Genomic DNA, 23,214 nt, shown 5'->3' with positions numbered 1-23,214 from the left:
TTATTTATATAGCACATTTCATACACAGTGGCAATTCAAAGTGCTTTACATAAACAGGAATAAAAAAGACAAGTTTAGGACATAAAATGCAGACAATAAAAATGATTAAAAACAAATAAAAACAATTTAAAATGTGTTAAAATAGGTTATAAAAGAATGAAAAAGAAAACAAAAAACATAATAGTGCGATCTGTCGGACGCAGCACAGTGCTCATTCAGTAAAGGCACAGCTAAACAGATGTGTTTTCAGTCTTGATTTGAATGTGCCTAATGTTGGTGCACATCTGATCATTTCTGGAAGCTGATTCCAGCAGCGAGGGGCGTAATGGCTGAAGGCAGATTCACCCTGCTTTGACTGAACTCTTGGAACTTCTAGTTTATATGATCCTAAAGATCTGAGTGATCTGTTGGGTTTGTATTCAGTGAGCATATCTGTAGTGTATTGAGGTCCTAGGCCATTTAGTGATTTATAGACCAGTAATAATACTTTAAAATCTATTCTGAATGTAACTGGGAGCCAGTGTAGAGACCTGAGGACAGGTGTGATGTGCTCTGATTTTCTGGTTCTGGTTAGAATTCTGGCTGCAGCATTCTGGATGAGCTGCAACTGTCTGACTGTCTTTTTGGGAAGGCCAGTGAGGAGAGGAGACCATTACAGTAATCCACCCTGCTGCTGATAAAAGCATGAACAAGTTTTTTTTAAGTCTTCACTGGAAACATAGCATCTGATTCTTGCAATATTTTTGAGATGATAGTATGCTGATTTACTGACTGCTTTGACATGACTATTAAACCTCAGATCTGACTCCAGAGTCACACCAAGATTCTTGACCTTATTTTTTGTCGTTTGACCTTTAGAGCCAAGGTACGCATTCACCTTGAGAACCACATCTCATTTCCCAAACGCAATGACTTCAGTTTTCTCTTTGTTTAACTGAAGAAAGTTTTGGCACATCCAATTGTTATTTTCATCAATGCATTGGCAGAGGGTGTCAATGGGGCTGTAGTCATTAGGCAGAAAGGCTAGGTAGATCTGAGTGTCATCAGCATAGCTGTGGTAGGAGATTTGGTTCTTTCTCATTATTTGGCTCAGGGGGAGCATGTAAGCCAGGGGTGGCCAACCCTGTTCCTGGAGAGCCACCCTCCTGCAGATTTCAGTTGCAACCTATATCAAACACACCTGCCTGTAATTATCACGTGGTGTTCATGTCCTAATTAATTGGTTCAGGTGTGTTTGATATGGGTTGCAACTGAAATCTGCAGGAAGGTGGCTATCCAGGAACAGGGTAGGCCACCCTTGATCTAAACCTAGCAAGTTTGGTGTTGGTGACACGGTGGCGAGTGGGTAGGGCTATCGTCTCACAGCAAGAGGGTGGCTGATTTGAGTCTTGGCTGGGTCAGTTGGCATTTCTGTGTGGTTTGGATGTTCTCCCGGTGTTTGCTTGGATTTTCTCCAGGTGCTCCAGTTTCCCCCACAGTCCAAAGAGATGAGGTACTGATAAATTAGGTAGGCTAAATTGGTCGTAGTGTATGAGTGTGAATGCACACTGTTTCCCAGTGCGGGGTTGCAGCTGGAAGGGCATCCGCTGTGTAAAACATATGCTGGATATGTTGGCGGTTCATTCTGTTGTGGCGACCCCTAATTAATAAAGGCACTAAGCCGAAAAGAAAATGAATGAATGAAGTTTGGTGTCTTGCGTCGCTAATTCAATGATGGAAATTCTCTCTGGCTAGTGAGTCAATTGCAGTTTTTACTTGTGATGTTTAAGTATCAGTATGGCTTGCTTAAAAGGAGCTGATATGAATGTTAATCAACGAAAGCCTCACCTTTAAAAACTAGTATGCTGTTTTTGTTTGTGTTCTCGTAGGCAGCATCGATGTCAGCTGGGATTTCCGTCCACAGACTTGTTATTAGAGTGATTCTTATTTCATCAAAGCTGGGATGCACTCGCCAGATAAACCTGCAACAGGAATATTGGTCAAGTAAGACAATAGCCTGACATTTTAAAAGTAAAAAAAAAAAAACATACAGGCAAAGTATTTGTTTTTTTTTACTCTTAAAGTGCTGGTAGCCATTGACAAGCATTGCATAAAACACTACAGTTTCTGCTGAACAATCTTCCACTAAACAATCTTCTTAAATGTTCCAGTAAAGAAAAAGGACAGATACTACTTGGATGGTTTGAGGGTTTCTAAATTAAAAGCAGATGTTTAAACACTCTTTAAATGCGTCTTTAAACCTGTAAAACAGGGGATCCTGGAGGGCCGGTGTCCTGCAAACTATAGTTTCAACCCTAATCAGGCACACCTGGGCTGGCTAATCAAGCTGTTACTAGGCTTTCTAGAAACATCCTTGCAGGTGTATTGAGACAAGTTTTAGCAAAAATCTGCCCTACACCAGCCTTCCAGGACCAAGTTTGGACACCCCTGCTATAAAAAATATTTTCACAAACATGGCTAGTGCAGTGAAACATCTGGTGATTGCTGAACTCAGTGTAGTTTACCTGTCTTTAAAGAAAACCAGCTCCTGCTGCATGCCGGTCACTGCATCAAATGACAGATCAGGATCACATCTATCTGGTGTTTTCGGAGGAAGCAGGTCTGGACTTGTTGACCTCTCACCTTTGGCAGAAACGGAAAAGGTAAACAAGACAGTGTTCATATAGAACAGGTTTAATCAATCTCTTCCTAAAATCTAGCATTTTATTGTCACATTATTTCAAGAGAATGATGAGCTGTGGGATGTAATTAGTGGAAATTCCGCACACCATGGAATAATTGGGTTTACATTACATTTTTAAGGAATTTAAAGGAATAGTTTACCCACATTTGTAAATTCTTTCATCAGTTAATCACTCTTTCAAACACTTATGTTTCTTCATGCGCTATATATCAATTGAAAAAGCTAAATTGGCCATAGTTTAAGTGTGAATGGATGTTTCCCAGTACTGGGTTGCAGTTGGAAGAGCAAAATATATGTGTAAAATATATGCTGGATAAGTTGGCAGTTCATTCTGCTGTGGTGACCCCTGATAAATAAAGGGAGTAAGCCGAAGGAAAATGAATGAATGAATTTAGTCTTTTTTAATATTTTACTTGTATAAATAGTTTTTTTTTTGGTTATCATTTGTATAAAACGATTACAGATTGTATAAATGTATTTTGTTCTGAATTCATACAAAAAAAAATCCTAAAAACTGTTAGAAGTAAAATATAGACTCACTGGCCACTTTATTAGGTACACCTGTCCAACTGCTGGTTAACACAAATTTCTAATCAGCCAATCGCATGGCAGCAGCTCAATGCATTTAGGCATGTAGACATGGTCTAGACAATCTGCTGCAGTTCAAACCGAGCAATTAGAATGGGGAATAAAGAGGATTTAAGTGACTTTGAACGTGGCAGGTTTGTTGGTGCCAGACCAGCAGGTCTTCAGAAACTGCTGATCTACTGGGATTTTCACACACATCCATCTCCAACAAAGAATGTTCCAACAAAGAGATAATATCCATTGAGCGGCAGTTCTGTTGGCGCAAATGCCTTGTTGATCCCAGAGGTCAGAGGAGAATGGCCAGACTGGTTTGAGCTAATAGAAAGGCAACAGAAACTTAAATAATCACTCTTTACAACGGAGGTCTCCAGAAGAACATCTCTAAACATACAACATGTCGAACCTTGAGGCGGATGGGCTACAGGAGCAGAAGGCCACACCGGGTGCCACTCCTGTCAGCTAAGAACAGGAAACTGATGTAATCATGTCAATATGGACCAATATCTCTGAGGAATATTTCCAGTACCTTGTTGAATTTATGCCACGAAGGATTAAGGCAGTTCTAAAGGGAAAAGGGGATCCAACCAGGTACTATTAAGGTGTACCTAATAAAGTGTCCGGTGTGTGTGTGTGTATGTATATATGTATATATATATATATATATATATATATATATATATATATATAAAATGTGAAAAATGCAAAGGTTGCAAAAAGTTTAATTTATTTACAATGCTTCATAAATCTCATAAACTACCATTAACTCTCATAACACCTGCATAAAGAATCGCTGTATCCAATGCTCTGAATTCATTAAAATCCCCATCACCATTAGGCCAAAAAGTCTTGACTCATTCTAGGGTAGCAATGCCTGTCCCCAAATCAAGAGCTTGTTCTTGTGTAGCTGTACATCCATTGACATACCATACCATACATTTCCTTTATGTCTTTGACGTCCTGATAAGACAGTTGCAAAACTGAGTGCAAGCCAAAATTATAGGCTGGAAACATGATGGCTCCAGGATCTGATGAATGCGAGAGGCCGAGAGCGTGTCCAAACTCATGCACTGCCACAGGGAGGAGGTTATAACCTGTAGGAGATGCACAAACACCATCATGTGTTTCATTACGTCACTTTAGCACATAAAATGTGCATTCAGAATGACAAAACCCTTTATTATAGACTCTGTAAAGTATAGCTCATATTTGAAATTGACTGAATAAATATTTATTCATTCATATAGTTGATGTCAGAATTATTAGCCCTCCTGAATTTTTGTTCCCCAACTTGAAAATGGAAAGAAGATTTTTTCAACACATTTCTAAACATAATAGTTTTAATAACTCATTTCTAAAAACTGATTTATTTTATCTTTGCCATGATGACAGTAAATAATATTTTACTAGACATTTTTTAAAAGTACTAGTATTCAGCGTAAAGTGACATTTAAAGGCTTAACCCCTGATTCAAAAAATATACGTCTAACAAAAACATTTATTAATATACAGGGCATCCGGAAAGTATTTACAGCCTTTGCTCAGTACTTTGTTGATGCTCCTCTGGCAGAAATTACAGCCTCAAGTCTTGGCACACCTGTCTTTGGCACGTCTTTTTTGCCCATTCCTCTTTGCAGTACCTCTTAAGCTCTCTCAGGTTGGATGGGAAGTGATGGTGTAAAGCCATTTTCAGATCTCTCCAGAGATGTTCAATAGGATTCAGGTCTGGGCTGTGGTTGGACCACTCAAGGACATTCACTGAGTTATTGTGAAGCCACTCCATTGATATTTTGGCGATTTGTTTTGGGTCACAGCCCTGCTGGAAGATGAATCGTCGCCCCAGCCTGAGGTCAAGAGCACTCTGAAGCAGGTTTTCATTCAGGATGTCTCTGTACATTGCTGCGTTCATCTTTCCCTCTATCCTGACTAGTCTTCCAGTTCCTACTTCTTAAAAACATCCCTACAGCATGATGGTTTTAGGGAGTGGCGTCCGTCTGGCCATTCTTCTATACAGGCATGATTAGTAGATTGTTGCACAGATGGTTGTCCTTCTGTAAGGTTCTCCTCTCTCCACAGAAGAATTATGAGCTCAAACAGAGTGACCATCGGGTAATTGATCACCTCCCTGACTAAGGTCCTTCTCCCCGATCACTCAGCTTAGATGGTCGGCCAGCTCTAGGAAGAGTCCTGGTGGTTCTAAACATCTTTCACTTACGGATGATGGAGGCCACTGTGCTCATTGGAACTTTCAGAGCAGCAGAAATCCTTCTGTAACCTTCTCCAGCCTTGTGCCTTGAGACAATCCTGTCTCTGAGGTCTACAGACATATCCTTTGTCTTCATGATTGATTTGTGCTTTGACATGCACTGTCAACCCTGGGCCCTTATATAGACAGGTGTATGCCTTTTCTAATCATGTCCAATCAACTGAATATACCACAGGTGAACTCCAATTAAGCTGCTGAAACATCTCAAAAATGATCAGGGGAAACAGAAAGTACCTGAGCTTAATTTAGAGCTTCACGGCAAACACTGTGAATACTTATGTACCTGTAAATTTTCAGGTTTTTTATTTTTAATAAATTTGCAACTATTTCAAAAACTTTTTTTTTCAAATTGTGATTATGGGGGATTGTGAATAGCGTTTTGAGGAAATAAATGAATTTGATCAATTTTGGAATAAAGCTGTAACCAAAAAAATGTGGAAAAAGTGAAGCGCTATGAATACTTTCTGGATGCATTATAAATATATTTTTTACTCTTAAAATGCAGATTTTTTATGAATTACTACAGTTTCAGCTTAAATGTCTTGAATACAACTCTTGATACAACTTCTGGTGGTCTAAGGGTAAATAAATTAAAAGCAAGCTTTCATTTTTAGGTGAACACTCTTTTGAAATCTCTTTAACCTTTGACTGCAGTGAACAAAATATGCAGTCATATTCCTCCTGTTTTACCGCTGCCATTTGTTGTCCAGGTCTCCTCATCATCAAAATGCACATCACCACCGATCCCCGGCCCGGGGGAGAAAGCATGTGCCAGGATTCCTCCTTCACCATCAAACGGAGACCCATCATTGTGATCTAACAGTGTTAGAAACAGCCCTTGGAGTATTCAAGCATCAAAACAATCAAGGTAATACACCTTTACATGTTTCTATGCACTAGAATGTGTGCTGTTGGATTAGATTTTATTTATTTTTTATTGAAATTGACTTTTTTGTCTTTATTTTGTTGCTTGGACAAATGTGCAGCGTTTGAGAGTTAAATGAAATAATAGAAAAATTATTGTAATGATAATAAATATGCATATGCTAATTTCTAAATTCTCTCAAATATTTGATTTAAACTAAATCAGGACAAAAATCATATCACGAGATCAGTGTTGTATATTGTTACATCCCTATTCACAGCAGTTAACAGAAGTACTATATACTGCGGTAACTATTTTTAAATCATGCGTAAGCTACACTCCCTCAAAACACACACTGGCATGACTAATGCTCAGCTCCATCCTTTCAAAGGTCAGCGTTTCTCCCCCCACCTTTGTTATTGAAGGAAATGACAATGTCAGCATCACTTCTTCTCTTTCGGCGGAATTTCAAGGGTGCTGCTTGAGCCCAAAGCTGCCATGCCTGTCTGAACGCTGTCTTGACCCGGGCAGATGACATCTTTGAGCTGAATTTGGAGATTCTGAGCACAAACAAATGAAAACCAGAGTCATGTGATGCTGATTTGGATTGTGAGAGTATCCAACTTATTTTTAAAGTCCCCTTGGAATCACTTATTAATTTATTTATTTTTTTTTTTGTGGTGTTACGAAATTTTTTTTTTCATCTTTAAAGGAACTGTTAATTCAAAAATGTTATTTCTGCCATTTACTCAACCTTCACATGTTCAACACGTTACTGAGCTTCTTTGTTTTGTTCAATACAAAATAAGAGATTTTGAAAAATGCTTGTTGCTGGCTTACATTAGCCCCTTTCACACATACAGACTTTTCCGAAAAATTACCGGCAATTTTCCGGAAAGGTTGTATGTGTGAACAGGTCCTTTTTGAAAATACCGGTAAATTCTTTCTGGCTATTTTCCGGAAAGAGAAGTTGTAACATTACCGGCAATTTGCCGGAACGCTGCGCTGTGTGAACGCAGAAGGAAGATTTCCGGAATAAGCGCGTGCACGTCTAGAACGTGCTGATGTAAGACTTCTGCTTTAGCCAATCACAACAGTCAGACGCATTTACGTCCGCGCGGTTTGTGAGAATAAAAGCCTTTGAATATTTTTCCAGACACATTTAGCTGCTAGAAGTTAGTCAGATAACGTTTATATGTTCTTCTTAATGCCAACTGTGCAAATAATCATCAATGAGATGCTTATGATAGGCCGCTGTTTGTTTACCTTCAAGCTTTGCGTGTGCCCATGAAACAGCCTGTGAGCGCCTGCACACGCACATATTATGAACATCTCGACATGCGAATATGATCCTGTGAAAGTTGTTCACAATACTGATCATTAAAACAGTTTTAATTAAGTCAAATGTTTACAAATACAAGCGCAGCCGTTTAAAGCTCATTTGTGGTGAATGATGTCAGAATTTACCGGTATTTTGGAATGGATGTGTGAATGCTCTTTTCCGGAAAATTTCCGTAACGTCCTCGCCTGTGTGAACAGCGCTTTTTTGAATATACCGGTAAAGTCGTTCCGTAAATTTTCCGGATATTTACCGGTATCACTGTGTGAAAGGGGCTATTGACTTCCATAGTACACTGAAAAAATATATATTTTTGATAAACTGTTGCAAACAATTTTAACCCAGGCTCATTCTGATTACGTACCCCTATATACATTTCTGAAGTGCGCCAAATATGTCCCAGGAGTTCCTCCGCAGTTTTTTTTTTTGCAGTTTTTGTTTTCGCGATTTAACCTGAAACCACTGTGTACGCTTTTTGAGATCTCAAATTTTGCCATTTGTGCCTGCTCTACTCATGTAAATCCACCAGAGGCCGCTGTCGACTGACTGACCAACCGACCGTGTTTTAAAAAGCAATCCAGAAATAGAAAAGCCTTCGTGGCAGCCTGATTTTTACCACGTTTTCAGATTTTACCACATTCTTACCCTGTTATTTACTTGTTTATTTTATTTTTTGGCTTTTGGTTTTGTCTTACTTGCTTTCTGGAACCATTCGTTGCTGGACTTAAACCCCGTCATCATGGTCAACTCCACACTGCAGCTCAAATCTGTATGTGACGAGCCACTGGACAAATTGGTAACAGTGGAAAAGCCGCCCATACGAAGATAAGCAGTCAGCTGGTAAGCACGAAAAGGAGTGGCATCATACTGCCCCGTAGTGTTCCTTTTAAAGATGAAATGCAGCCATACGTTTCTCTGGCTACATATTCGCAATCTCCAGAAATGTATATAGGGCTACGTTTTTAAAATGAGTCTATGTTAAACAATTTGAATAGGCTGAATTTAAACAAACAAAATAAATTTAGGAATGTTCAACGTAATTTGTTTTTTTAGATTCAGCTCACATAAATTGTTTGCAAACACTTACTTTAAATAATATGTAAATCCAATAAATCATTTAGTGTAGGAAAAATTACTATGGAAGTCCATTTGTGCCAGCAACCATAAAATTCTAAAATATCATATTTTGGGCTCAGCAATATAAATAAAATCATAAAAGTTTTAAAAAAGTGTTACAGATTTACAGAAAAATGGCATGCTGCCTTGTGAAAAATAAGGTGGATGCCAAACCTCACTTGTATGTTAGAGTTTTGTTGGTCCATCGCATTGTCTTTCCGAACCGCTCGACATCAGAAAGGCCACAGCGAGCTCTTCTCATAGCCCTGATGGTTTGTGGGTCCACTTCTCCACTCTCTTCCAGGCCAAAGAAGTGTTGCATCTCCCTTAGTTTGGCCTGGAATGGGTCAAGCCCTGCCGTACGCCTCCGTCTGCCATTTTCAGGCTTGTGGTTGTAGAATTTAACCAGGTAAACCTGTTTTATCAAAACCAATTTCAGTGCACGGAAGCCATTGCATTACAGCAACTGAACAAAGTAAACAAACCATTCCAGTTCACTTCAAGTCACTGCTGTTAGTTTTTAATACTTGAGCACACAATAAAAACACAGTGTCATCCGTTTTGTCTCAATGACACTATGTGCTTTAAAACTATACATATACACTCACAGGCCACTTTATTAGGTACATCTTACTAGTACTGGGATTGGACCCCCTTTTGCCTTCAGAACTTCCTTAATCCTTTGTTGCATAGATTCAACAAGGTTCTTGTAAACCCTATAGATGGTTGTGCGTGAAAATCCCAGTAGATCAGCAGTTTCTGAAATACTCAGACCAGCCCGTCTGGCTCTAATAACCATGCCACCTTTAAAGTTACTTAAATCACCTTTCTTCCCCATTCTGATGCTCGGTTTGAACTGCAGCAGATCGTCTATGCATTGAGTTGCTGCCATGTGATTGGCTGATTTGTGTTTACAAGCAGTTGGACAGGTGTACCTAATAAAGTGGCCGGTTAGTGTATGAGTGCACGAGTTCAGCATCATCCCTAAGGGAACGTATCAAGCCATATCTAAGGCAATGGCCACATCATAAAGAGTTGCTATATTAGTGAAATGAACACCAAACCAAAAAAAGTTCTTGTCATCCGTGCTGTACAACAATCTGAAGGTGGGGAAATTTACACTTTTTTTCATCAAGTACCACCTCAGAAAAAAAAAATGTCTCTCAAAGTACCACCAAAATGAGCAGTATTGAAATACAGTAGCGTAGTACGCCCAGTAAAGCAGCTACAACTCTGCACAGTTAAACAACGTGGCAGATTACCTCAGAAATATATGCTACACTCTAAAAAAAAAAGGTTCCTAGAGGTTCTATATAGAACCTTTGGGTTCTATACTTGGAGAGTAGAACCTTTTACCCAAAAAATGGTTCCATTTAGAACCCTTTGAGTGCAAAGAACCTTTTTGATTAAAATGGTTCTATAGTTTTTGATTCATAACATAATTATCTAGTAAAGATTATAAAATATTTATAAGCTATAACACAGAGAGACAAAGCTTTTTGAGTCAAAACCTAATAAAATGAATGCTGTGGTCAAAAACTTTATCAGTGTACAGTATGATGGGTTTTTTTCATTCAGGTTTGCACATTAACATATAACTTATATTTTATATATACTTAATATCTAACACTTTTAACAAATTATTTTGTGAAATAAATAAAATAACCAGGTTATTAATTTAGACTGTGCAGTACCATGTTTTTATGATTTAATAATTTATTTAAAACTAATAATCATCGTCGTGGACCGGTGGTGAAGAGCCTCGAGAGTGACGGTTAATTTTTCGAAAGGAGAAGTCCACCACAGCTTCATCATTCACACAATATATATATATATATATATATATATATATATATATATATATATATATATATATATATATATATATATACTTAAAGGTTTAATATTTCACAATACATTTAGCCTGCATTTTTGTGTCCTTCATAAACAACACCTGATCTTTCATCTATGGATTATTAAAATATGTTTGGGTTCAAAAGGTTTTAATAATATCCAGAGACGGACTGGCCATAGGGAGAACCGGGACCTCTCCCGGTGACCTGATGGTCAATCTAGCCTGCCACCGTGACTCTGGCTTGCTGCGCGTACACAGACTCTGTGCGGGCACGAGCGCTGCACTGCTACCTAAATAAAGAACCCTTGAATGGTTCTGAATAGAACCATCTATCTTGAATTCGAAGAACCATTTGGGGTTCTATTTAATGAACCCTTAAAATGGTTCTGTTTAGAACCTTTTTGGGGTTCCATATATGAAGGGCTTGATAGAACCATTTTTGGTTCTATATAGAACCGTTTCTTTTAAGAGTGTATATGTCATATATGGCATGTTATATACATCATTTTTGATCAATTTTGAAATGTGTGCAGCATGTACATGACATATTTCATTCCTCCGCGTACCACTAGAAGGAAGCCTGCGTACCACTAGTGGTACACGTACCACAGTTTGAGAACCACTGGCGTAGAATATACCTATTACACTAAGCTTATGTTTTATGCAGGTAAATTGTCAAACCGGTAGCACTTTCCAATAATAGTACATCAATAATGCTATATTAATATGTAAACTAAACATTCCTTTGACATGAATTAACGATGAGTTAATGGATGTGCTAATCATTAATTAACTTTAACTACAACATGAGCTCGTGTGAAAGACGGCTGCCTTAATTACATGTCAGCACATGCTTGTTTGTTAATTAATGCATTAATTACCACATTAGTTTATGCTTAATTTAACCATCATGAACTATATGTATGTTAATGTATAATTATATTGTGACTTTACTTAGAGGGGCACAACATTATTAACCCATTCTCATGAACTTCTTATGAACATCCAACTAGTGTGTAACAATAAAATAGTGTTCTGTCAACGTCAACATGAATAGCTTAAACACAGGAGTAAATGGTGAAGTGCCCCTCCAAGTAGTCATGATATAATTATACCTTACCAGCTCATGTTGGTTACATTTCGATTAACTTAAATGTTAATTAATACATTAATTAACAACATGTACTAACAAGTAATTAAGGTAGCCGCCATTCACACATGAACTGTTGTGATTCATGTTGCAATTAAAGTTAGTTCATGATCAGCGCATCCAGTAACTCATTATTAATTCATAATAAAGTAATGTTTAGTTTACATATTGATGCATCCTTATTCATGTTCTATGGAACAAAATCAATGCCAAAAGTCTTGAATTAAAAAGCTTGTTGAATATCACAAACTGAAAAAAATAATACACCGTATTAACAAGTTCTTGCATTTTAATGACTTGAATTCCAGGGTTTGTATTTTTAGGTCCTGAAATTTAACATATCTGTTTATTTAAGCTGTGAATATTTCAACGAAAAATATTTCAAACACGTTTTCATACTTAAAATTCAATAATTCATATTCAATTTTCAGATTTCACTTACAAAATATTCAATACCCTTTAAAAATACGATGTATAATATTAAAAAGGTCATTTTCAGTTCATTTTATTTCAGTTCAAATATTCGCTTCCATAAATTCAGTGGATCAAATTCGACTGTTAAAATTCAACATTACATCCGGGAACTGCAGGAGAAGCAATAGATTGCAGATTGAAGATCGCCAGCTGCTCTAGCTTTCACCAGCAGGTGGAGATGGAATAATGTAAGATTTTTAACCCAGTAAACAGGCGAGAAAAAGGCTAATAAAGGCACAAAAGTAGCATTCAATTTTAATATCAATGCCTTGGACATTATAAATAATAAAAAGTATGAGTAAAATGAGTAAATGAGGTTTTAGTCATCTATATTTGCCCTTATGTAACGGAAGCCAGCTGGTGATCGCGTAAAGCTCACCCCTCGGATCCAGTGACAGACCTGGACAGACCTGTTCTGCAATCTTATCGGAGCTTGTCTCCCATGCCGGCTCGTTACCTGCTCGGACCGGTGCGGTTACTTGCACATAAACCGTCTTTTGATGAATATGATGTTACACATTGTCTATCTATTGACTCTTTCTTCCATAGACGCGAAGTATTATATTGACAGCTAAAGAATATAAACGTAAGAGAAACAGGAGAGGAAATATTATAATAATACAAACTAGATAAACATTGACAGGGCTAAGAACAATTACGAACAAAGATTTTCAAAACCAGAGAGATTTTATGAGAATGTCACAAAACAGTTTACTTGGAAATGGTAAACAGAGTTCAGGTATGATTTAAGGTTGGTTATGGACGGGGCGTCTAATTTAAAATAATTTAACATGCGAATGCATTAAAGGAGCGTCTTCAGTTATTCACACAGAACTGTCTAATATGGCATAACTATGTTTGCGAGCAATGTTTGCGCTGTTTAAACGCAGCTATGTCAGGATTGGGATAGGTTATACATTTTCATCATTTGAATTATTATTATGATTGTTAATATTATTATTGTATGACATTTTTTTTCTAATTTTTGGGGTTCTGCCATGGTTAAACGTTTGCAAAATGTCTTAGTTTGTCCAGATTATTGTTTTATTGTTATGTAGCCTATAGGCGAGAAAAAAGATAATAACGCAAAAGTGGCAATGTCGCAGCCAATGATAAGTAATAAAATGAGTCGCCTGTCGTTTGATAATAGGCAGTTATAACTGACTTTGTTTTTATTAAACGAGAAAACCGTTATTTATAACTTTTCAGCGACCGTTTGTATTTTATGATTAGCAATGTTGATCACAAAGTCAAACCATTATGTTTTTATTTTATATTTTGAGATGATCATATTTAAATAAACAATTGCTAGGGTAGCTAATAGTTTCTTTTTTCTTGTTTTTTTTTAAAAATCAGTAGCTTATAAAATCATAATTTTTGCTTGACAAAGTTATTAGTTTAGGACTCTGGATGCATTTTTGCTGTGTTGGAAACTCATAAGCTCACACTAATCAATTATATTATCAGAAATGACAGATATAAGAAATCCATTAATATTCATCACTCTTTTTACAATTATACAAGCAATTTCGCGCCGACGTCAGCTCCACTTTCGGAAATGGTAAACAGCGAGGTGTTATTCATATAAAGCCCAAGCATGACATATGTCATGATTAATATAATAATCGAAACACTCTTGTAGGCTATTCTTATGCTTGGCCAAATGTCATGACTTTCACTTTCAATTTACATTATTATGCACACGCCCAGATGTCATCTGAAACTTTGGAAGAATTCCTATCATATATTGGCAGCCATCCAGCATCTCTTATCAGTTTGCTGTGGGGCGCTGGCTCTGACTGGCCACCGGAGCTCGCGGCCACTCGTTCGACTTTGTCGTAAGCAAGCCGCACAGCACATGCATAAAAACGTCAATCACTTCATTCATTCATCAATTCATACATTTTCCTTCTGCTTCGTCTCTATTTTAGAGGAAAAGCAATAATCTGGACAAACTAAAGACATTTTGCAAACATTTAACCGTGGCAGAACCACAAAAACTAGAAAAAAAGAAGAGAAAGACGATAAAAGTGATAGCTAAAAAGGATAAATAGAAATATTAATTTAGAATCACGGATGACTTATTTAAGCGCAATAGCCCAATACATGTCATAAAATAATAATAACAATCATAATTTAAATAATTAAATTATAACCTATCCCAATCCTGACATAGCTGCGTTTAAACAGCGCAAACATTGCTCGCAAACATAGTTATGCCATATTAGACGGTTCTGTGTGAATAACTGAAGACGCTCCTTTAATGCATTCGCATGTTAAATTATTTTAAATTAGACGCCCCGTCCATAACCAACCTTAAATCATACCTGAACTCTGTTTACCATTTCCAAGTAAACTGTTTTGTGACATTCTCATAAAATCTCTCTGGTTTTGAAAATCTTTGTTCGTAATTGTTCTTAGCCCTGTCAATGTTTATCTAGTTTGTATTATTATAATATTTCCTCTCCTGTTTCTCTTACGTTTATATTCTTTAGCTGTCAATATAATACTTCGCGTCTATGGAAGAAAGAGTCAATAGATAGACAATGTGTAACATCATATTCATCAAAAGACGGTTTATGTGCAAGTAACCGCACCGGTCCGAGCAGGTAACGAGCCGGCATGGGAGACAAGCTCCGATAAGATTGCAGAACAGGTCTGTCCAGGTCTGTCACTGGATCCGAGGGGTGAGCTTTACGCGATCACCAGCTGGCTTCCGTTACATAAGGGCAAATATAGATGACTAAAACCTCATTTACTCATTTTACTCATACTTTTTATTATTTATAATGTCCAAGGCATTGATATTCAAATTGAATGCTACTTTTGTGCCTTTATTAGCCTTTTTCTCGCCTGTTTACTGGGTTAAAAATCTTACATTATTCCATCTCCACCTGCTGGTGAAAGCTAGAGCAGCTGGCGATCTTCAATCTGCAATCTATTGCTTCTCCTGCAGTTCCCGGATGTAATGTTGAATTTTATCAGTCGAATTTGATCCACTGAATTTATGGAAGCGAATATTAGAACTGAAATAAAATGAACTGAAAATGACCTTTTTAATATTATACATCGTATTTTTAAAGGGTATTGAATATTTTGTAAGTGAAATCTGAAAATTGAATATGAATTATTGAATTTTAAGTATGAAAACGTGTTTGAAATATTTTTCGTTGAAATATTCACAGCTTAAATAAACAGATATGTTAAATTTCAGGACCTAAAAATACAAACCCTGGAATTCAAGTCATTAAAATGCAAGAACTTGTTAATTCGGTGTATTATTTTTTTCAGTTTGTGATATTCAACAAGCTTTTTAATTCAAGACTTTAGGCATTGATTTTGTTCCATAATGTTCTGTTATTGTAAAGTGTTACCATCAAACCCGAGTGAGTTAACACTAAATAAATACATTTTAAGTTTACTACTGATTCAGTTATTGGAAAACTGCATATATGGTCTCGAGTTTTAGGATGATGTGGTGTGTTTCAGACAAGTGCAGCGATTGCTTTGAGTGACTCAGTGATTCAGCATGGCTGCCGCATTGTATCGCACATAAGCATTGTGAATTGTTTTGCTTTTGAGTGCAGGAAGCTGATGTAATATGAGGTTTCGAAACAGCCAATTTGTGTTTGAAATACTTGAGGAAGTCACTGATGTGTAATCACTGGGAACTTCCCCTATTGTAGGTACAGTTACAGCAGCAGTTTTAATGTGTAAGCATTATTTGCATCTGTTCTTGAGTAATTACTCTTAACTATTTTTAACATATACATGAAAAAAAAAGTGTACTTTAGACTTTAGAAAGACTGGTCTAGGAATAATGCATCCTCAGCGAAGAGATATAAGCAATTCAAAAGCCTTTAACGCTATGTTTACTTTGTACTTTGTGTAAACCCCACATGAAAATCTACTGTAGTCTTAGTAAACTTTAGTATGTAATAGTATTTATTGCATTTTGTTGCTGTATATACCCTACTGGTATTATCTATAAAGTGGTAACACTTTAGAATAACTATCCGTTATAACTAGTTAATAGATCATTAATAAACTGTTACCTAATGAGTTATAAATGACTTGTTAAATAAAAGTTAATAGTTTGTTTATTATTTATAACTGTGCCTTATATATAGCCAACAGATAACTCAAAAGCTGTTAGTTATCAAGTTCTAAATGACTGTATTTTAATGATTTTTAACTAAACCTAATAAATTAGTAATAGATCATGAACAAGATGTTGGTAAATGACTTCCTAAAGACTTGTTAAGTATAGTATAGTTAGTAGTTTATATATGTTATTGGGACGTTATTGTAAAGGTGCAACTGTTCTTTATTTATTAACTGTTAGTAAATGAGGAATAGTTGCAACTTTAGAATAACGTCCCAATGACATATATAAGCTAATAGCTAACTTAAACTTTACAGGTCGGTTGTTCATAGTTTAACCATCTACTAATACCAGTGAAACTTTGTAGAAATTTTCTTATAAATTAAATTTTTACTTATTTTGTTTTCATGTTTAGCACAAAAGTGCCCAAACCCCATGGGTTTGTATTGTGTTGTATACTGCTGTTCTGCCATGTGATGGCTCAGTATGTGTCTTTCTATACATTTAACACAATCTTCAACATTTCATCTGTAGATATGCCTATGAGTGGAACAAGGTAAAGGTAAAAACACATTTATATTTTAAATATCACATCTAATTTCTGTAGCTTGAATTTGTTCCATCCATTTGCTGTTCTGCAAAGTTTCACTAGTATTAGTAGATGGTTAAACTGTGAGCTGCTCTGTGAATTGTGAGTTAATATATTAGTCAAGTCAATCAATATTCCAATGAGGTGCACTATTTGCACTTAGGGCGTACTCACTCTATGCACAGTTGCCTTGAACCGAGCAAAAGCACGCTTGTCCCCCCTCCCCGTCTCCCCCGCCCGCACTCATTACATTACATTCGGGCCTGGCCATTCTTACGTTATTGATGATGCACTGTATAGTAGAGAAGCACAGTGGAGATTTCTCTAGTTATATTGTTTTAGTTTAGGATGCAGTGACACACAATCAAATATTTCGCAGAACAGATCAGCCACTTTTGACGCTCATAAACAGTCATAAAGTCCTCGTGCCGCAGGAATTAGGAGGTTGGCTGAAGGTGCAGTGCCATGCGTTGAGGAGTTTGCCTCTTTAATACACTACGACAGTTTGCGTTGAACGGTAAGAATTATTAATAAATCCATATGACACATACCCTTAAAAGTTACGTCTTGCTTTCAATTTTGGGCTTAGGCGCGCTTTGCACTCACACTACAAGCGTACCGCGCCAAAGCCCAAGTGAACCGTGCACTGAGCCCGATTTAGTGCACTCACACTTCTCAAATGATCCAGGAAACGGGCCTGGGCACGGTTCGGATAGCATAGTGTGAGTAGGCTCTTAGTCTAAATAGACATTCCAAAATCGGCATTTTTCCCCCCTCGCAGAGGCCCCAAGTGCGAACGGGGCCCTGGGCCTTTGCCCATAATGCCCATTGGTTAATTCAGCCCTGGCCTGAGGGAGAATAAATTTACAGCAAATCTGCATTTTTTCATAGTGTACACAGGTGCTGCTTTATTCAGCTTCTGCTTTTGTTTATTGCTGAGAAAGAATACCCTTCAGCCTGGGGCAGAACTACACATTTACTGAGAGGTATTCGGGTCCTGCCAGAGAATTCAGAAAGTGACCAAAATCCAACATCTTAAAACTACACCCTATTGCATCAAATACTGACATTTGTTCATCAGGTATGGCAACCAAAATCCAATGTCGGATCGACGTCATAGTGGTACCCAGTGGCGCAGCGGACGGGCCTGTTTTTTTGTAACTTAAATTAAAATAGTTTTGGGCAAAAAAAGTTACCAAAAGGCCTGATATATTAATATGATGCATAATAAATTTATAAAAACATCTATATGGTATAACAATGGATCTTTTATAGAAAGATTAAACATTTCATTTCCAAAAAAAAAAAGGGAAAATTCTGACTGTTTGATTGTGTGTCAGTTTTAACAGGGTTAAGAATAGTCATAATCAAGTATATAAAATTCATAGGGGAATTTTTAATCCAAAGATAATCTTCTATTTTATCTGAAACATACTGAAGTCTGTGCTTATTTTGGCAAAATAATGAATTAATTATTAATAAATAAAATTCAGATTATAAAAAAAAAAATTCAGATTATAATCATAACGTTTGACCTCAACTGTATTGTATGTATGATTTGACAGTTTATTTTGACAAAAAATGTAAAAATCTAAACAGTTACCTCAACATAAACACTTTAGACTTGGCTGTGTGACTGCATGTAATAGTGTAATATTAATTAAAACGTGTTCCAACGTATGCAACTCATGGCATAATTTTTTATTTAATAAAATAAAATATTATACTCGTATAAAAATGCAAAATAAAATTTTTAACAAAATATATTTATTTATTTTTATTATATGAAACTTTTAATAATTATAATTTCAAAAATCGTTATAGCACATTTGTCGCTCCTATGCACCGCATATACTGCATACCCCCTTTTTGCGCCCCTGCCTTCAGCCAAAAGTAATGTTTAGACTTGAAAATGAATTTAAGACAATTCAGAAAACCTTGGTTGTCTTCCCATTTTAAGCTGCATCATTGTGTTTTGAGTCATGCTCTTTGTGCAATCATTACGCACCTCTAAATAGTCACCATCGTTAACAATTAAAAAAAGTTTACGCAAATCATGTTCACACGCAGCTGATTTAACTTATACTGGACTAGAATAGTGGAAGTTCCCAGTGATTACACAGCAGTGACTTCCTCCAGAGTGTGGTGTGAAGTCACTTAAATTAAGTTTTGAAACATTATGTGACATCATGTGTACAGCTTCCTGCCTTCAAATGAGGAACAAGACTTGAAACTGATGGGAATTTAATGACAATGTAAACAAATCCCTTTGAACGACTAACTCACCGACATGTAAAATGTACTCAGCATTCATTTGTCAACTCAAATTAATTCATTTGTCTTATTTTTTAGTCTGAATATATAAGCAACCTTTCATAATTTACACCTTTTAGTAAGACATTTAGCAACATTTTACTTTAATGATGTTTAAGTTAATTTTGGTTTAATGCAGTGTGAATGATAATAATATAAATGGGTAAATAAGTGGTTAGCACTGTCGCCTCCCAGCAAGAGTGTCGCTGGTTCGAGTCCCGGCTGGGCCAGTCAGCATTTCTGATTGGAGTTTCCTCCGGGTGCTCCGGCTTCCCCCTCAGTCCAAACACATGCACTATAGGTGAATTGGGTTAATTAAATTGGCCGTTGTGTGTGTGTGTGTAAGTGTGTGTGTGTGTGTGTGTGCGCGTGCGTGTGTGTGTGTGTGTGTGAATGCGAGAGTGTATGGGTGTTTCCCAGTATTGGGTTGTGGCTGGAAGGTTATCGGCTGAGTAAAACATATGCTGTAATAGTTGGCAGTTTGGTCTGCTGTGGTGACCACTGATAAATAAGAGACTAAGCTAAAGGAAAATAAATGACTGAGTGTAATTTAATTTAAATATTAGTATTTTTAAGTAAATGTAATATACATTCGTGTATATACGAAGGTCATATGTGTGGTCTAAATGACATTTTTAGACAATATACAGGACTAAACCAGCTCTTTTAGTTGCATTTTATTTCAGTCCCCCTCTGCCAACCCATAAAAACGTCATATCTCAAACAAATCCTCCACTTTTCATGTCGGACACCATAACACCCCCTCTCACCATTCATCTCAAACACAAGCGTCAATCAGAAAAAAACTAGAACAAAAAAAATGATGTGCACTCTTGAATTAACAATCCCAAATCAGAAAAAATTGGAACAGTATAAAAGTGATTTCCAAATTTACTTTGACTTGGATTTCATTGTGTTAGTTCTTGCCACACATTTCAAAATAAGTTGGGACAGTAAAACTCTTGCCACTTATTAATGTTGCCATTCGTTTTCACAACACTTAAAGAAAAAAATATAACTTACAACATTATTGCACATCAGTAACTCACCAGTAATTTTTTTAATTATGTTCCTGTAACTAAAGAATGCAAATAATTGGAAATCCAACGACCGCAATAATCAAACCCTTGGGAACAACTGCGGTCGGAACCAAAGTTCACAGGTCTGTGTTCTCTGGACTCCTCTCAAGCGGTGGACTTCTACATTCTGATTGCTTGCCGCCGAACCACGTCATAGCTCAATATCATAAAGTTGACTTGGTTTCAACTCTCTTCGACGCCCACACTGGCGAAGACGCACTGCTCTGCTCCTCGCCGTTTATCGTCGCTGGCTCTCATTGAAAATGAACGACTTTGACGTTCTCGGCTCTTTCGGTATGAACTTACAGTAAAGCCTGGTTTATACTTCTGCGTCAAGTGACCGGCGTGACCCACGGCGCATGCATTGCGCGTAGCTGTGCATTTATACTTCTGCACGCTGTCTCTGTTGGTCTGAATTAACACTTCCGAAACGCTAGTGGGCAGTGAAGTGTAAATGTTCCTCTGTGTCGAGTTTCTTCTCTGCTGTTTTGCTTTTCCTGAAGACTTCCGGGATGTACAAGTGGCTTAAACTCGCTCATTTTGAGGCAGGAACGGGCGGACGTGCAACAGCTTTAACTATGAGGTAAACACAAAACAAAACTTTCCATCAGGAGCTCCTTCACGGGACTCCACACTTGTAAACAATCGCTCCATTGGGCTCGCGTCCAGCTCGCGCCATTCGCACGGTTCTTGGTCCCACCCAGACTCGTCAGCGCTACCAAGCCGACCAATCACAGAGCTTACGTTACGCGTCATTGCGACGTGTAGTTACATTTTTTGAGAGGTGCACGTCAGCGACGGCCACGGCGAAGGGCTATGAAGTATAAATAGTATAAAAAAGTATAAATCAGCCTTATGTGTCCCAGTGATTATATACAGTCATATTGACTGCTACAAGAGTGATATTGCGTTTATACAACAGTTCAACATCATAATCATTTATTTAAAAAAGAAAATCAAACATGGAGAGTCCAACAACTCTTTTGTAGAGGTACTACTTTCTTCCGCTATTCATTCACATCTCCAGCTGACGTCAAACAACAGAAACCGTTGCTCATTCACTAACATCACTTTAGAGCTAGTGTTTAAATGATTATCTAGCATAATATCTAAAGTGATGAAAAAAACATTTTGAGATTATAAGGCTGAGCGGCATGAACTGCCATCAGTGTACTAAGATTTCCCAGTATTTCTCTGTTGCAATCAGGAGATCACAATATTACTGTGGTATAAATACAGCACTACAACACACAAAAGAGAGGTATCGACTTAGAAAGTCATTTACTTATTTAATGAGGCTTTGATTAGCTGTAGTTTAAAATTACGATGTCTTTTTCCTCATCTAAGGGCTTATTATGCGGTCTCTGTCGCCATCTTGTGGATGAACATCGTCAACCGTTTTATTTTTAAAGACAGGCTAATGCCGAGTTCAGACTGCATGATTTTCAAAGTAGTCGTGTCAGATGTTTTCACACTGCATGAGTATCTGGGCTAGCGTTTCATCACTGCTTTGTTTACACTGCAAGATGGATCGGCGACAGGGGGTTTCACATTGCATGACTTTACTATAGGAAGAATCGCCAACAACTTCGTCCAAACTACGTCTCACAGCCAAAAACACGTAGTATATCTTTTGTTATTAACTACATAATGAGAAAGAAGCCTTTAATGGGGTAGAAAATGTACATATTTGCTCACCTGGGTTAAAAGGGAATCAGCCATTTCTCCTCAACGTTGATAATAAACTAATTTCTTTCTGTATGAAGCGTCAAACAGACACGGTTGCTCCTGAGTCCTGTCAAACCTCCACTAGTTTTTCCTCCATTTCATGGGTCCAAATAAACCGAAAATGAGGGCTTTTAACTTCTCCCCCAGCCTCCTGCTGGCCTGCAGCAGGTATACACAAACGCACACACAAGTGAAAGCTGCTCTCTCATTGGCTGTAGGCAATCGCTGATGTTATTTTCATTCAAAACTCAATTCACACGGCATGATTTGAATCGCCGACAGCTCCAGATATTCAGCACGCCAAATATCTGAGGCATCAGCGACTCATCGGCGATTCTCTCAGATCACGTCTTTGATAGTTTATACTGTGTGATTGTCACTCACGTGCATGAGCACCGATTTGCCTGTGATTTCAGCCATTTGTCAGCGATTTCTCAAAACCTGTCGGCGAGCCAAAATCGGGGCTAAAATCACACAGTCTGAACTAGGCATAATGGATGCTGAAGTGCTGTCTCTCAGAAATTGTAAATATTTAAAATAGGCACTATCCTTATAAATAAACTGCATAGTTGCAATCTAAACAGCGACATTCTGAACTAAAAAAAAGCCTTAAAAGTGCATTATGTTGTTCAACAGCTGCAATATTTGTCACTGTAGAATGTCCTCTGCTTGTTGCTGTATGTGGGCGGAGTAATAAACAAGAGTGAAGGGTTAAGAGGCTGGACGAGTGCTGTTACTGGCAGAATATCGCATGGATAACACCCAATCAGATTCAAGAGCCAGACAGAACTGTTGTATAAATTAAATGTGAACATTTTCAATATTATATTCAGCATGCATTCATTATATATAGCACATACTGTATTACATTCAGTATATTTAATCAACATTTACTAAAGCATTACTAATAGCAATGACCTGGGTGTTGCACAGACCATTATAAATACCTCTGCTAACTCCAGGTGTCCGTCACGGGACAGTCCTGCAGGCCGCAGCGGGGCGGTGAACACAAGCGCAGGCTGCAGGAGAGTAAAAAGACCAAACCAGAGACTCCACATGTCTGCTCT

General features: G+C 37.4%; 1 protein-coding gene and 1 long non-coding RNA gene across 7 annotated transcripts in view; one reads left to right on the top strand and one right to left on the bottom strand.

Moving 5' to 3' along the window:
* Positions 1-23,214, bottom strand: part of LOC101883213 (matrix metalloproteinase-18) — a 26,628-nt gene extending 3,414 nt beyond the window's left edge. For 2 of the 6 annotated variants that reach the window (XR_015501535.1, XR_015501536.1), the window contains exons 1-7: positions 23,095-23,214; positions 9,034-9,269; positions 6,811-6,959; positions 6,225-6,350; positions 4,196-4,362; positions 2,505-2,622; positions 1,828-1,961 (exon numbers count right to left, since the gene is read on the bottom strand). Coding sequence is in view for 4 of the 6 variants with exons in the window: in XM_087271421.1 (XP_087127547.1) it covers positions 1,828-1,961; positions 2,505-2,622; positions 4,201-4,362; positions 6,225-6,350; positions 6,811-6,959; positions 9,034-9,269; positions 23,095-23,205 (1,036 nt within the window). In the remaining 2 variants the exon portion in view is untranslated. Of the gene's footprint in view, positions 1-1,827; positions 1,962-2,504; positions 2,623-4,195; positions 4,363-6,224; positions 6,351-6,810; positions 6,960-9,028; positions 9,270-23,094 lie in introns of all 6 variants that reach the window. The other 4 variants (XM_087271423.1, XM_087271424.1, XM_087271421.1 and 1 more) reach the window with 2 other exon arrangements.
* The window catches only part of LOC147842183 (uncharacterized), a 36,577-nt gene continuing 15,871 nt past the window's right edge, over positions 2,509-23,214 (top strand). The window contains exons 1-2 of the long non-coding RNA XR_015501626.1: positions 2,509-2,642; positions 6,245-6,402. This is a non-coding gene — a long non-coding RNA (uncharacterized LOC147842183). The remainder of the gene's footprint in view (positions 2,643-6,244; positions 6,403-23,214) is intronic.

This window comes from Danio rerio, chromosome 10 (assembly GCF_052040795.2).
Source record: "Danio rerio strain M-AB ecotype USA chromosome 10, GRCz13ab, whole genome shotgun sequence".
NCBI classification, from domain to species: Eukaryota; Metazoa; Chordata; class Actinopteri; order Cypriniformes; family Danionidae; genus Danio; species Danio rerio.
This window is presented reverse-complemented; position numbering and strand designations above follow the sequence as displayed.